Source organism: Coturnix japonica, chromosome 19 (genome assembly GCF_054131305.1).
Source record: "Coturnix japonica strain WE chromosome 19, WE-NBRP24, whole genome shotgun sequence".
Lineage (NCBI taxonomy): Eukaryota > Metazoa > Chordata > Aves > Galliformes > Phasianidae > Coturnix > Coturnix japonica.
In genome coordinates this window covers 10,818,570-10,829,788 of record NC_140681.1, presented here as the reverse complement: position 1 = coordinate 10,829,788, position 11,219 = coordinate 10,818,570, and the positions used below count along the sequence as shown (strand labels likewise).

Here is an 11,219-nt window from a genome sequence, read left to right as displayed (position 1 = left end):
GAGGGGGGCAGACAGGGGTCCATGGGGTCCCTGTGGCAGTGAGGGGAAGGGTCTGATCTGCTGCATAGTGTACAGGCACCCAAGCCTTGGTTCTGGACCTGGTCCTGACCCAGACCCAGCCCAGGGCCACTTTAGTCCCAGCCCTATACCAGTCACAGCCACTGTCTTGTACCAGTCCCCATCTCAGTTCCATCCCAGTCTCATACTAGTTCTGGTCCTTGACCCAGTCCCAGTCTCAGTCCCAGTTCCAGCACCAGTCCCAGCTCAGCCCCAGTCCCGTACCAGTTCTGGTCTCAGACCCAGCCCAGTCAAACTCCAGTCCCACTGTCAGTCCCAGTCCCAGCCCAGCACCCGCAGAGGGGCAGGAACTCACATCCGAGCCATTCTGGTGGAGTTTCCGACAGGAAAACAACAAAGGCGTTGGACAGAGAGGACGGCGGCAGCGCCATGGACTGCGAGGCCAAGAAAGGGAAGAAGGTGTGTGCGTTTCGGGGCCATGGCTCCTTGGGTCTCGGGGTGCTGGGATGGGAGGTGGGAGATGGGGGATCCCCTCAGTGCTGGGGCTGAGCTCCCCGGGTTTCAGAGGGATCCAGCAGGGAGGAGCTGCACTGATGTGTCCCCACACCCCACAGGGCTTCGTGTCGCCCATCCGGCGCCTGGTGTTCCCCAAGGCTGCACGGAGGGCAGCTCTCCGCAGCAGTGTCTACCGGCGGCCGCTGCACTCAGTGCCGCTGTACCCCCCCGACTACCTGATCGACCCCCAGATCCTGCTGCACGACTACGTGGAGAAGGAAGTGAAGGTAAAGTGGGGGGTTACCTGCAGGGGCTGGGAGTGTTCCTGGCCCCCTTCTGTCCAGAGACAGGGAGCGCAGGGGGGTGTGGATGTACTCCCGATGGCCCTGCGTTGTGTTCCCTTTGCATCCTGGGGGCCCATTTTTCTATCCCTAAAGTACACCAGGCTTTGTCCCCCCAGTTTTTGGGCCACCTGACCTGGGTTACGGCCTCACTGAACCCCTCCAGCCGGGATGAGGTGCTGCAGCTTCTGGACACCGCCAGGGTAAGGGAGCACCCAACACCCCATTTGTCAGCCCACAGTGCTACCCAACAGTGGCATCCACACCCCAGCGTGTTCTCTACCTGCAGCAGCTGAAGGAGCTGCCCCTGCAGACGACCCCGGAGCAGGACAGCATCCTGAGCCTGTCTGCCCGCTGCCTGCTGCTCACCTGGCGTGACGACGAGGAGCTGATCCTGCGCATCCCCACACATGAGATCGCTGCAGCCTCCTACCTGCGTGACGACGCCCTGCACCTCCTCATCCTCAAAACAGGTGCGGGCACTCCACTGCAATACAGCTGGCCCCAGGCACCTGGCATCCTCATGCTATGGGGAGGAGCCAGCCCCATCTTCTGGCCCTATTGCAGTGCACCACCGCATGCAGCAGCTGCCCACTGCTCCCGTTGCTCCTGCAGACAGCTCCCAGCTGTTTCCACAGCCCTGGCTGCACTTAATGGCAGCAGGAAAGGATGCAGGAAGTGCCCCCCGCCCCACTGCATCCAGCCCAGATGAAGGAACAGGAGCTCTGGTGCTCAGCAAACATGGGCTCAGTCAGCGAGCCACAACTAGGCTCCTGGGGAGGGGGCTGAGCCCCAGTCTGAGCATGGGGTGCATCCCTAAGCCCCCTACTCCCCAGTCAGTGGGATGGGGCAGGTTTGGGAGCTGGAGTTCCCAGTCTGACGCCCCGACCCTCTTCGCTGCCTCCAGGTCTGGGAGTGGACCCGGTCCCCGCTGGCTCCCACCCCGAAGCAGCCCCGGTGCCGGAGGTTCCCCCAGCTGAGAAGCGCTCAGGGAGCTCCTGGCCGGAGTCGGGGCGGCTGGGAGGTGCGATGGAGCGGCGACACACCATCTGCAGCCTGGACTGGCGTGCGGCGCGGGGCGGGCAGGAGGGGCGGCAGGGCGGCAGCCTGGAGCGGCGGAGGGGCGGCAGCTGGGAGCGGAGGCAGCGCGGGCGGCCGTCGGGCAGCTGGGAGCGGAGGCAGCCGTGCGGCGGCAGCTGGGAGCGGCGGCGGATCGGTACGGCGGGTGGAAGCTGGGAGCGCGGAACCGGCTTCGGCAGCTGGGAGAGGCGGCATCCCGGTGGCAACCCGCTGGACCCCCAGGAGCCGTGTCCCGACGCCTATTCCAACCTCGTCATCCTCGCTGTGCCCAACAGGGTGAGCACCCGTGGGTTCCCGGTACTCGGTTCCCTTCCCGGCACGTTCTCACCCCCCCTGTCCCTCCTTCTCTTTGCAGGATGCAGCCGAGGAGTCTTGCGCGCTCATCTGCCAGGTCTTCCAGATCATTTATGGTGATCAGAGCATCGAGTGCGTGGACCGTGCCGGGTACCACTACACCTCCACACCCACACGGCCCTGGCTCTCCAGCAGGAGTGAGTGGATGGAGGCGGGTGTGGGAGCCTCAAGTGGGGTGACATGGGGCTGGAGGGCATGAGCACAGCGTGGGGGCTCCCAGCCTGGCTCTCAGAGTCAGCTTTCCCTTCCCCAGGTGAGAGCTGCCGCACGGATGGGACGTATGGCTACGATGCTGACTACAGCTGCTGCAGCTCATTGTGAGTTCCTGGCTCGAGGGCAGATGCACTTTGTCGCTGCCCTGCCCTGTGGGTGCAGTGAATGAGCAGTGCCAGCACCCACTGATGTCCCACTCCCTATCTATCCTCCAGCAGCAATGGTTCCCACGAGACATTCGAGGCGTATTACAGCAGAACATCCTCGCCCTCCTTCCACCAGTCCCACCACAGCTTGGCCACTGCCTGCAGTGGCAGCGACCAGAGCAGTGTGGGGCTGGAGCAGCTGCAGGACTACATGGTGACGGTGAGGGATAGGGGCAGGTAGGGGATCCCACTCCTCTCCACCACCCCCAGCCCTGACCCATCCCTGTTTCCCCCCAGCTGCGCAACAAGTTGTCACCCCAGGAGATCCAGCAGTTTGCCCTGATGCTCCGTGAGTACCGGCTGGGCACACCAGTGCAGGAGTACTGTGCAGAGCTCCTACGCCTCTATGGGGACCGGAGGAAGTTCCTCCTGCTGGGTGAGTGCCCCAAGGGTCGGAGTGGCTCTGACCAATGGGTCTGTCACTGTGCTACACCATCCATGTGTCCTTGGGGATGGGATGAGGGTGTGCACTGAGGGGTTGGTGGGACTCCATTGCACACAGATGGGGTTGGTGCAGTCACGCCATGAAACCTCATGGCATCTGTCGCAGGGATGAGGCCCTTCATCCCCGATCAAGACATTGGGTACTTTGAGACCTTCCTGGAGAGCATCGGTATCCGCGAGGGCGGCATCCTCACCGACAGCTTCGGCCGCATCAAGCGCAGCATGAGCAACACGTCGGCCTCAGCTGTGCGCAGCTACGACAGCTGGTCCCTGCGCTCTGAGTCCGAGTCCTTCAACCGCATGATCACCAACATCACACACGACATCGAGGCACTGGCACGGGATGAGGAAGAGGAGGAGGAAGAGGACAACTACCTGTGAGGGAGGCACAGGTCACCATGGAAAGGACCAGGGCTCTGCTCTTGGCTGGGCTGATGGCATTTCAGGGCTGTGTTGGATCAGGGCAGCCCCCCACCAGCAGTGCTGAGTGCTGTAATTTTTGCAGCTTGCAATTAAATGTGTAAGATGGGGGTTGAAGCAGGTTCTTCCCCCATGCAAAGGGCATGTGTTGGGCAGGGGGTGAGCTGTGGCACAGGAGAAGTTCACGGATGGGATACCCACCCACCCACCCCAGTGCTGTGCTAAGCAGGCATGGGATGGGGCTCTCAGTGCAAAGTGGGGTCAGCACAGCTGTGCTGGGATGGGGGGGGGGCCTGGATGCACTGCAGTGATGCACCTGCCTTCCTACAGGATGGGGAGTGGTGGGGATGGCTGATCCTGGGCTGAGCAGCCCCAAGCAGGGGGCAGCACCTGTGCAGGCTGTGAGGGCTGCCCACAGCGAGTTATTTCCCTAAAAATGATGTATGCAAATCCTTATGCAAGTGAGGCACTCGGGTTTCCTCTTTACTCCTCCTGGGGGCACAGAACTGGGTGGGAAGTGACAGTGCTCTGGCCTCATCCTGCATCCCGTCCGTGCTGCATTCATCCTGCAGTGGGTGAGGGGATGGCTGTACGGCTACCGGGGCTGCTCGGTGCTGAGGACCGGGATGGGACAGGGAGTGTCGTACCGGAGGGGGGGTGGAACCATACCGGGTGGGGCGGGGCCACACCGGGACGGGGTGCAGAATCCACCGAGCTCAATGCGGTGGCAGCAGCAGTGGATTTGGCTTTGTGACAGGGACGGGGCCACCGTGACAGCAGCCAAGGTGAGAGAAGAGCCCTGAGGGCAGCGGGGTCAGGTGGGAATCAGAGCCCCTGGTAAAGGGCTGCCCTACACTGTCCCTGCCTGAGACAGCAGTGCCGCTGCAGAGCTGCCCTGTGCTGGGTCTGGCCCCTGTCCTGTCCCTGCTAGGTGTGGTGGCATCAGGATGGGGACCAAAGCCTGGGGATGGCAGGAGGGCAATGCCATTGAAGTTGATCCTGGGGTGCTGGGAGGGAGGAGGTGATGTTGTGGTGTCCCATCCTGTCCCCACGCTTGGACTCAGACACAGGAGCTGCAGAACATGTGGTGCGCCAGGGGATACTCATTGCTACCAGGTCACTGCATGGGACAGTGCCCCAAGACTTGGGGAGCTGGTGACTGTGAGGTGCTCAGCTACATCTGCTCTGTGCTGGAGAGCACAGTGGGCAAAGGTTCTGGAGTGAGGGTGGCACAGCTGGGAGGTGGCAGCAATGGTTTCTCGAAGGCTGTGGGACCGGGGTGGTGCTGTGCATGTCCCCCACAGGACCGCAGCCCTTTCCTTCCTCCTTTGCTGCATCCTTCTCCTTTCCCCGTCAGACAGAGGGAAGTGCCTTTTGGGGGCTTCCCTGTACTATTGCTGCAGTTCTTACTGACCTTCCTTTGGGGGAGAGTCTGACTTTTGCTTTTATGGAGCCTGATCTGTTGGTGTGAATAGGGCTGTGGGCACCCGACTGTGCTGGAGTGGGAGCTGTGGGTGTGGGGCTTTTGGTGCTGTTGCAACGGCCCCACTTCTCCCCCCCTGACACACACACACAGGATGGGTTGCGTTAAGTCAAAGGAAGATAGCGACCAAGAGAAGATGCAGTTAGGCCATGAAAAGAAGGACCCCACGTCTGGCAGCAAGCAAGTAAGTAGGAGATACGGTGTCCTGGGGGGCACAGGGGGCATGGAGCAACCTGGGTGGCAGCAGACATAGGGCTGGGGTGGGCAATGAGATGAGAGTGCAGGGTCTATCCCAGCCCACATTGATGAGAATAAAGGAATGTGGGCAGTCAGGGAGAAATGAAGGTGTTGAGGAAGGAGACGCTGCCAGTGCAAGGTGAGCTGGAGCTGGACAAGTGTCCAAGACCCTCCCCAGGTCCCACTGTGTACCACCATGACACTCCCCTGTTTGTCATTCCATCTGCAGCATGATGAACACAGAGTGCCTGAGCCCCCACCGGCGGATGGTGCGTACACACAATGATGGGGAGGGGAGCACAGTGGGATCCTCATTGGGAACAAACCCGATGGGGTGGGGGCTCTGTGCTTCCTGGTGGCAGAGACCCAGAGACCCTGGCAAGCACCCAGGAGCCAATCTTACTGCAGGCTCAGGTGACACCGTGGTGCTGGCACTGTATGACTACGAGGCGATGCACTCTGGGGACCTGAGCTTCCAGAAAGGAGAGCGGCTGCAGGTCCTGGAGCAGTACGTGTTCCCTGCCCCACCTGTCCCTATGGCTCATGGTGCTGGCAGTGCCCTGTGCTGACCTATGGCCATCTGTGTCCTCAGGTCGGGAGAGTGGTGGCGGGCACGGTCACTGGTGACAGGGCTCAAGGGCTTCATCCCCAGCAACTTCGTTGCCCGAGCTAACTCACTGGAGGCAGAAGAGTGAGCACCCCACACGTTCCCATTGCAGTCATCTCCAGTTATACCCCATGTTCCCATCAAGCCAGGATTAATGTCCTCAGCCCCAGCCTGTGCCAGCCTTGGCTTCCTGGCTCCTAGCAGCAGTTGTTGCTTGCTCTGTTCCTGCTGCAGGTGGTTCTTCAAGGGTATCAGCCGGAAGGATGCAGAGCGGCAGCTGCTCGGCCCTGGGAACACATTGGGTTCTTTCATGATTCGGGACAGTGAGACAACCAAAGGTACCAAGGGCTGAGGCAGCCCCAGAAGGGCCTCCCTTCTGTACACCTGAGAGAGGCTCAGTGCACCCTGAGGGCTTTGCTTTGCTGCCAGGCAGGGGCTGGGGTCCATCCTCCTGCTGCAAGCATCCCTGTAAGAGCCCATGATACTGCCCTGAGCCCCATGAGGAGATGGGATGTGCCCCCATGGGGCTGCCATTGCTGCCTGGGTCTGTGCTGGGGCCAGGCAGGGTTGATGCCATGCTGGTGGCTCAACCAGGAGCTGAGGGGATGCTGTCCCATGACACAGCTCGTCCATCCCTGAACAGGTTGCTATTCCTTATCTGTGCGGGATGGGGACAGCCTGCAGGGAGGCAGCATCAAGCACTACAGGATCCGGACACTGGATAGCGGTGGCTTCTACATCTCCTCACGCAGCAGCTTTGACACCCTGCAGGAGCTGGTGGAGCACTACAAAGGTGAGCTCTGGTACATTGCTCCTATTGAGACTGTGGCCACTCGGTGTCTCCCCCACCGTTACTGGCAAGGGTGTTGGTGGCACCAGATACTCATAGGGCCTGGGAAATGCCTGTCCCCATGCTTGTGCCCTGGCTGTGCTGTGCTGCACGGCAATGCTCAGCTGTGCTATGCTGCAGTAGTGGTTATCTACACAAACTGATGCCCTACAGCCACAGAGCATGGAGCCTGGCTGACTGCACTTGCTGCTCTCTGGCAGGGCAGAGCGATGGGCTGTGCCGGAGGCTCACGTACCCCTGCAGTGTGCCCAAACCACAGAAGCCCTGGGAAAAAGATGCCTGGGAGATTCCTCGGGAGTCACTGAAGCTGGAGAAGAAGCTGGGAGCCGGGCAGTTTGGAGAAGTGTGGATGGGTGAGAGTGAGGGTGGTGAAGAAGGAATGGTGAGGGATTGGAGAGGTGGTGGAAGGGTGATGATGAGTGGGATTTGTATCCTGGCAGCAACGTACAACAAGCACACCAAGGTGGCTGTGAAGACAATGAAACCCGGCAGCATGTCAGTGAGTGCCTTCCTGGAGGAGGCGAATCTGATGAAGGGCCTGCAGCACGACAAGCTGGTGAGGCTGCACGCCGTGGTCACCAGGGAGGAGCCCATATACATCATCACCGAGTTCATGGAGAAAGGTGCTGCTGGCAATGAGATGTGGGGGTGCAGGAGGTGGGGGCTGGGGAGGCTGCAGCCCTGGGAGAGATAGGAACAGGAGGGGACCTGTGCCACCAGTGGGTGAGTGTGGATGTTGTTGGGCTGCAGCCAGGCTGAGCACCGTGCTCTGCCCTCAGGGAGCCTGCTGGATTTCCTGAAGAGTGAGGAAGGCAACAAGCAGACACTGCCAAAGCTGATCGACTTCTCTGCACAGGTGAGCAGGACACAGATCTTCCTCAGCTTCCTGTTCTCGGTGCTAGCAAAGCAAAACTGAGCTCGTGTGGATGAAATCCCCTGACAGCTTTGGGGTCCCCTTTGGGGACTTGCCCTTCCTCCCTGCCAAGGAGCTGTAGAGCAGAGCACAAGGCTTGGTGCCCAGGGCTGAGCACTGGCAGCATGCTTCCAACGCAGGAAAATGCTGCAGAACCTCCGTGAGTGGTGAGGACTCACAGAATAGGGGATGCAGGAATGGGGCAGTGAGGTTTGTAGTGCTGCAGACTGTGGGAGCAGTGTGTACAAAAGGAGAAGCAGTCGATTCCTCCCCATTAACCCACTAATTGCTGCAAACCCAGGCACTGCTGGTGCTCAGAAGCCTGCATCAGTTGTGGCCCTGAGTTCCTGCCCTGTGGGTCTGCAGCCCTGGGGGCCCATGTTGCAGCTCTGTAGGGTGAGGAGCTGGAGCTGGCTCTTTCTTGCTCATTTTTGCACAGTATTTTCTGCAGGAAGCACTGGCTCTGAGTGGCACAGCCTCAGCTGTAAGCACACAGCTCCCCGTGGAGCAGCAATGCCTAAGGGAGGTTCATGGTAGAAGCTATGCTTAAATGCATCTTCCAGCCGAAGAGTTGCCCTGGGCTGTGTGAAGGCAGCTGGAGAGAAGAGGGACTCAATGAAAAGAGGTGCAGGGATATTTTCAGTATATGAGTCCAGCCATGTGTGCTGTTACCCACCCAGCTTTGTGTGTGCAACCATTTGTGCACACACCATCTTGGTACTGCTGCTTCTGCAGCGCCAACAGCCAATGTTGGAGCCAAGTTTGGTGCCTCGATGAATGGAGGAACCTGAACAACAGAAAAGCTCAGACTGGAGCCCAGACTTTGGAAGCTCAGAGCAGGTTGCTGGTTCTAGAGTGCATCCCTGTGAGCCTGTCCTGCTCTGTGCAGCACTGGGCAGTGAGCAGGCAGTAGCTGGGCTCCTGGCTGGAGATGCTGCTGAGTCACAGCCAGTAAAGCCACGTGGGGCCCTGCAAAGAACCCTTCCACTCTTGCAGTGCTTGCTTACTTCTGTATTTTGTACATCTTACTGTGGTGTAACAGGGAGGGGAGTGCTTCCCCTCCGGCTGCTCCGGCCCCTTCCCCTCCTAGATGCTGCTTGGGCTAATTCAGCACGAAGTTGTTTGGGTTGTGCACATGGCAGTGCATCTCTGTGCTGCTCAGGGGCCAACAGCTGTGCAGTCAATGAGCATAGAGAGCTCAGAAGAGCTGGGGGCATCTCTGGGGTCAGCAATGCCTCCAGGCTGACTTCACAGTCCTCTCCAGAGACCCATCTCAGGGCTTTTTATCCTCCCCAGAGAGACCCTTTCCATTTGGTGCCTCTTTAGCACAGAGGAGCTCTCTGCTTCTCTCCAGCAGCTGTTCATGTGTTTGGAGGCTGTTCTCATGTCTGCTCATAATGGGGAATGATTTACTCCTCCACACATTTACATGGCTACGGATGCAGCTGCCACACTTTGGCCTGTGGGCATCCCCAGCCATTTGCTCCTGAGCGTGACGGCTCCCCGGACACTGTTTCTCGCTGCTGTTCTCACACAGCCATAAATGAGCAGTGTTTGGTCACCCCAACCTCTTTCACAACCCCACACTGCAAGAGCTTCCCATGCAGCCCTCGATCACCTTTCCACCATAGATGTCCCATGCTCTGCTGCAGCTCAGCCCACTCCTGCTCTGCTTCCCATGCGCTCCCAAAAGCGGTTCAGCTTTTTCCATTCCTAGCAGCAGTCACTTCTATGGGTTTTGTGTGATTTCAAACAGACCTTCCTGCTCGTTGCAGGTTGCAGAAGGAATGGCTTTTATCGAGAAGAGGAACTACATCCACAGAGACTTGAGAGCTGCCAACATTCTCGTGTCAGCGATGCTGGTGTGCAAGATTGCAGACTTTGGGTTGGCCAGGATCATTGAAGACAATGAGTACGTAGCTCGGGAAGGTACGAGAGCTGCTGTGGGAGTCCGGCCCCTTCCTGGGATGGAGAAGGGCTGTGGGATTCCCTTAGAGCCCCTCATCAATGTGCTGCCTTGGCAGCAAGGACCAAGGGAGGGATGTACCGCAGTGAACAGATGAGTGGAAGCCTCTCTCATTTGCATCGCTCCGCACCTTCCTGTTCCGTTTGATTCGTGTTCCCCTTATTTCACTACCAAATTCTCAGCGTTTGGGTTTTAGCTCGTGTTTCTCATCGGATCTCTCGGTCCAGGTGCCAAGTTTCCCATTAAATGGACTGCACCAGAAGCAATCAACTATGGATCATTCACTATCAAATCTGATGTCTGGTCCTTTGGGATCCTCCTGACTGAGATCGTTACCTACGGGCGCATCCCATACCCAGGTACAGAGGTGAAATGTCTTAACCTTGTTTTACTGCTGCCTGCAGGAAAGCTTGTTTGGAAGCAGAGCATCAGTTCAGGGCTGATAGCTGGGCCAGGTGTTTTTGGGAAAGCTCAAACTGTGCATCACTGTCATTACAAAGTGCAACTTATTGTACATGAATTGCTTCTCTGCTGCCTTTTTCCATTGGAAAATGACCGTACCTGGAAAGAAACCATTGCCACAGCACATCCATGAAGGTTAAGGAGTGGCTTAAAGTGTCGTGGGGGGAGAGACCAGCTCTGCCATTGACACTAACTTGTTTTTATCAGTGAAGCTGGGAAGAACGGCTCATTACAGCCTCAGCAGACGGAAAAACGCAGCCTTTATTTCTTGGGAACTCATACAAAACAATTACAGCTCCCATCTGATGTGCTCACATGGGGGTATAGAACTGCAGGCAACAGGGCTGTGGTATCACAGTCGCTGGCATTGAAGAGGAGCAGGATCTCCCCTTCCCCTGCTCCTCTAACCTTTCCTTTTGCCCCACGTCGATGCTGCCCAAAGGGTGTGGGTTGGGTTTAGTGTGTTTGTTACCTGTTAAATCAATACCAGCCCCTGCAACGTTCCAACCTACTTCTATAGGCATGTCGAGTGTGGAGGTGATCAGAGCATTGGAGCACGGCTACCGCATGCCCCGCACAGAGAACTGTCCTGAGGAGCTCTACGATGTCATGATGAGATGCTGGAAGACCAGACCAGAGGATCGGCCCACCTTTGAGTACATGCAGAGCATCCTGGAGGATTTCTTTACTGCGACGGAGGGCCAGTACCAGAAACAGGCATAGAACAGTACCAGAAACAGGCATAGAGCAGTACCAGAAACAGGCATAGATAGAGCAGCTCTCATGGCACTCGTGATGGATACACACATGGTGGGACCGATTAGACCTCAATAACATCATGGAACCACATGGGGGGTGGAAGGGACCTATAGGGATCACTGAGCCCCCCCTGGGCCCATGGCTGCCAAGGTTCCGCTCCTCCAGGCTGGCACAAGCAATGACCGTTCCTTACACACTCATTTTATCCTTCTGGTTTCTTATTATTTAACGACGTGACGTTTAGGATAGAAGCAGAGAGGGAGGGTTGCTTTTGGGCTCACATGGGGACACACAGCGCTGTTGGCCGGCTGTAATATCAGCTTTGAGACGCTTCTTGTTGCATTCAATAAATCATTACGGTACCCCAATGC

General features: G+C 58.1%; 2 protein-coding genes across 4 annotated transcripts; both read left to right on the top strand.

The window, feature by feature from the left end:
- The first annotated feature begins 276 nt into the window (after positions 1 to 276).
- On the top strand, positions 277 to 3,681 carry CCM2L (CCM2 like scaffold protein). 2 transcript variants are annotated; one of them, XM_015881782.3, is made up of 10 exons: positions 277 to 477; positions 633 to 800; positions 974 to 1,057; positions 1,144 to 1,327; positions 1,762 to 2,210; positions 2,290 to 2,425; positions 2,542 to 2,605; positions 2,717 to 2,867; positions 2,945 to 3,083; positions 3,258 to 3,681. In XM_015881782.3, exons 1-10 carry the CDS (start codon positions 448 to 450, stop codon positions 3,530 to 3,532), a joined length of 1,680 nt encoding a protein of 559 aa, XP_015737268.2. In that variant the 5' UTR covers positions 277 to 447; the 3' UTR covers positions 3,533 to 3,681. The 2 variants fall into 2 exon arrangements, with proteins under 2 accessions (XP_015737268.2, XP_015737269.2); XM_015881783.3 differs by having other exon boundaries at positions 346 to 477; positions 2,720 to 2,867.
- Positions 3,682 to 5,001: 1,320 nt separating this feature from the next.
- Positions 5,002 to 11,216, top strand: HCK (HCK proto-oncogene, Src family tyrosine kinase). Of its 2 annotated transcripts, none has more exons than XR_014935999.1 (12): positions 5,002 to 5,238; positions 5,521 to 5,560; positions 5,700 to 5,799; positions 5,884 to 5,982; positions 6,133 to 6,236; positions 6,542 to 6,691; positions 6,949 to 7,101; positions 7,189 to 7,371; positions 7,528 to 7,604; positions 9,437 to 9,573; positions 9,855 to 9,986; positions 10,610 to 11,216. XR_014935999.1 is itself a non-coding variant. In XM_085520427.1 (12 exons), exons 1-12 carry the CDS (start codon positions 5,149 to 5,151, stop codon positions 10,810 to 10,812), a joined length of 1,485 nt encoding a protein of 494 aa, XP_085376553.1. In that variant the 5' UTR covers positions 5,002 to 5,148; the 3' UTR covers positions 10,813 to 11,216. The 2 variants fall into 2 exon arrangements, 1 of the variants encoding a protein (XP_085376553.1); XM_085520427.1 differs by having other exon boundaries at positions 9,437 to 9,590.
- The last annotated feature ends 3 nt before the right edge of the window (positions 11,217 to 11,219 follow it).

Excerpts from the sequence above, each read along its gene's own strand:
- CCM2L (XM_015881782.3), top strand. The coding sequence starts at position 448 with ATGGACTGCGAGGCCAAGAAAGGGAAGAAG. Across the intron at positions 801-973 it reads ACGTGGAGAAGGAAGTGAAG|TTTTTGGGCCACCTGACCTG; the intron begins GTAAAGTGGGGG and ends TTGTCCCCCCAG. Across the intron at positions 2,606-2,716 it reads TACAGCTGCTGCAGCTCATT|CAGCAATGGTTCCCACGAGA; the intron begins GTGAGTTCCTGG and ends TCTATCCTCCAG.
- HCK (XM_085520427.1), top strand. The coding sequence starts at position 5,149 with ATGGGTTGCGTTAAGTCAAAGGAAGATAGCGACCAAGAGAAGATGCAG. Across the intron at positions 5,239-5,520 it reads CCACGTCTGGCAGCAAGCAA|CATGATGAACACAGAGTGCC; the intron begins GTAAGTAGGAGA and ends TTCCATCTGCAG. Across the intron at positions 6,237-6,541 it reads GGACAGTGAGACAACCAAAG|GTTGCTATTCCTTATCTGTG; the intron begins GTACCAAGGGCT and ends ATCCCTGAACAG.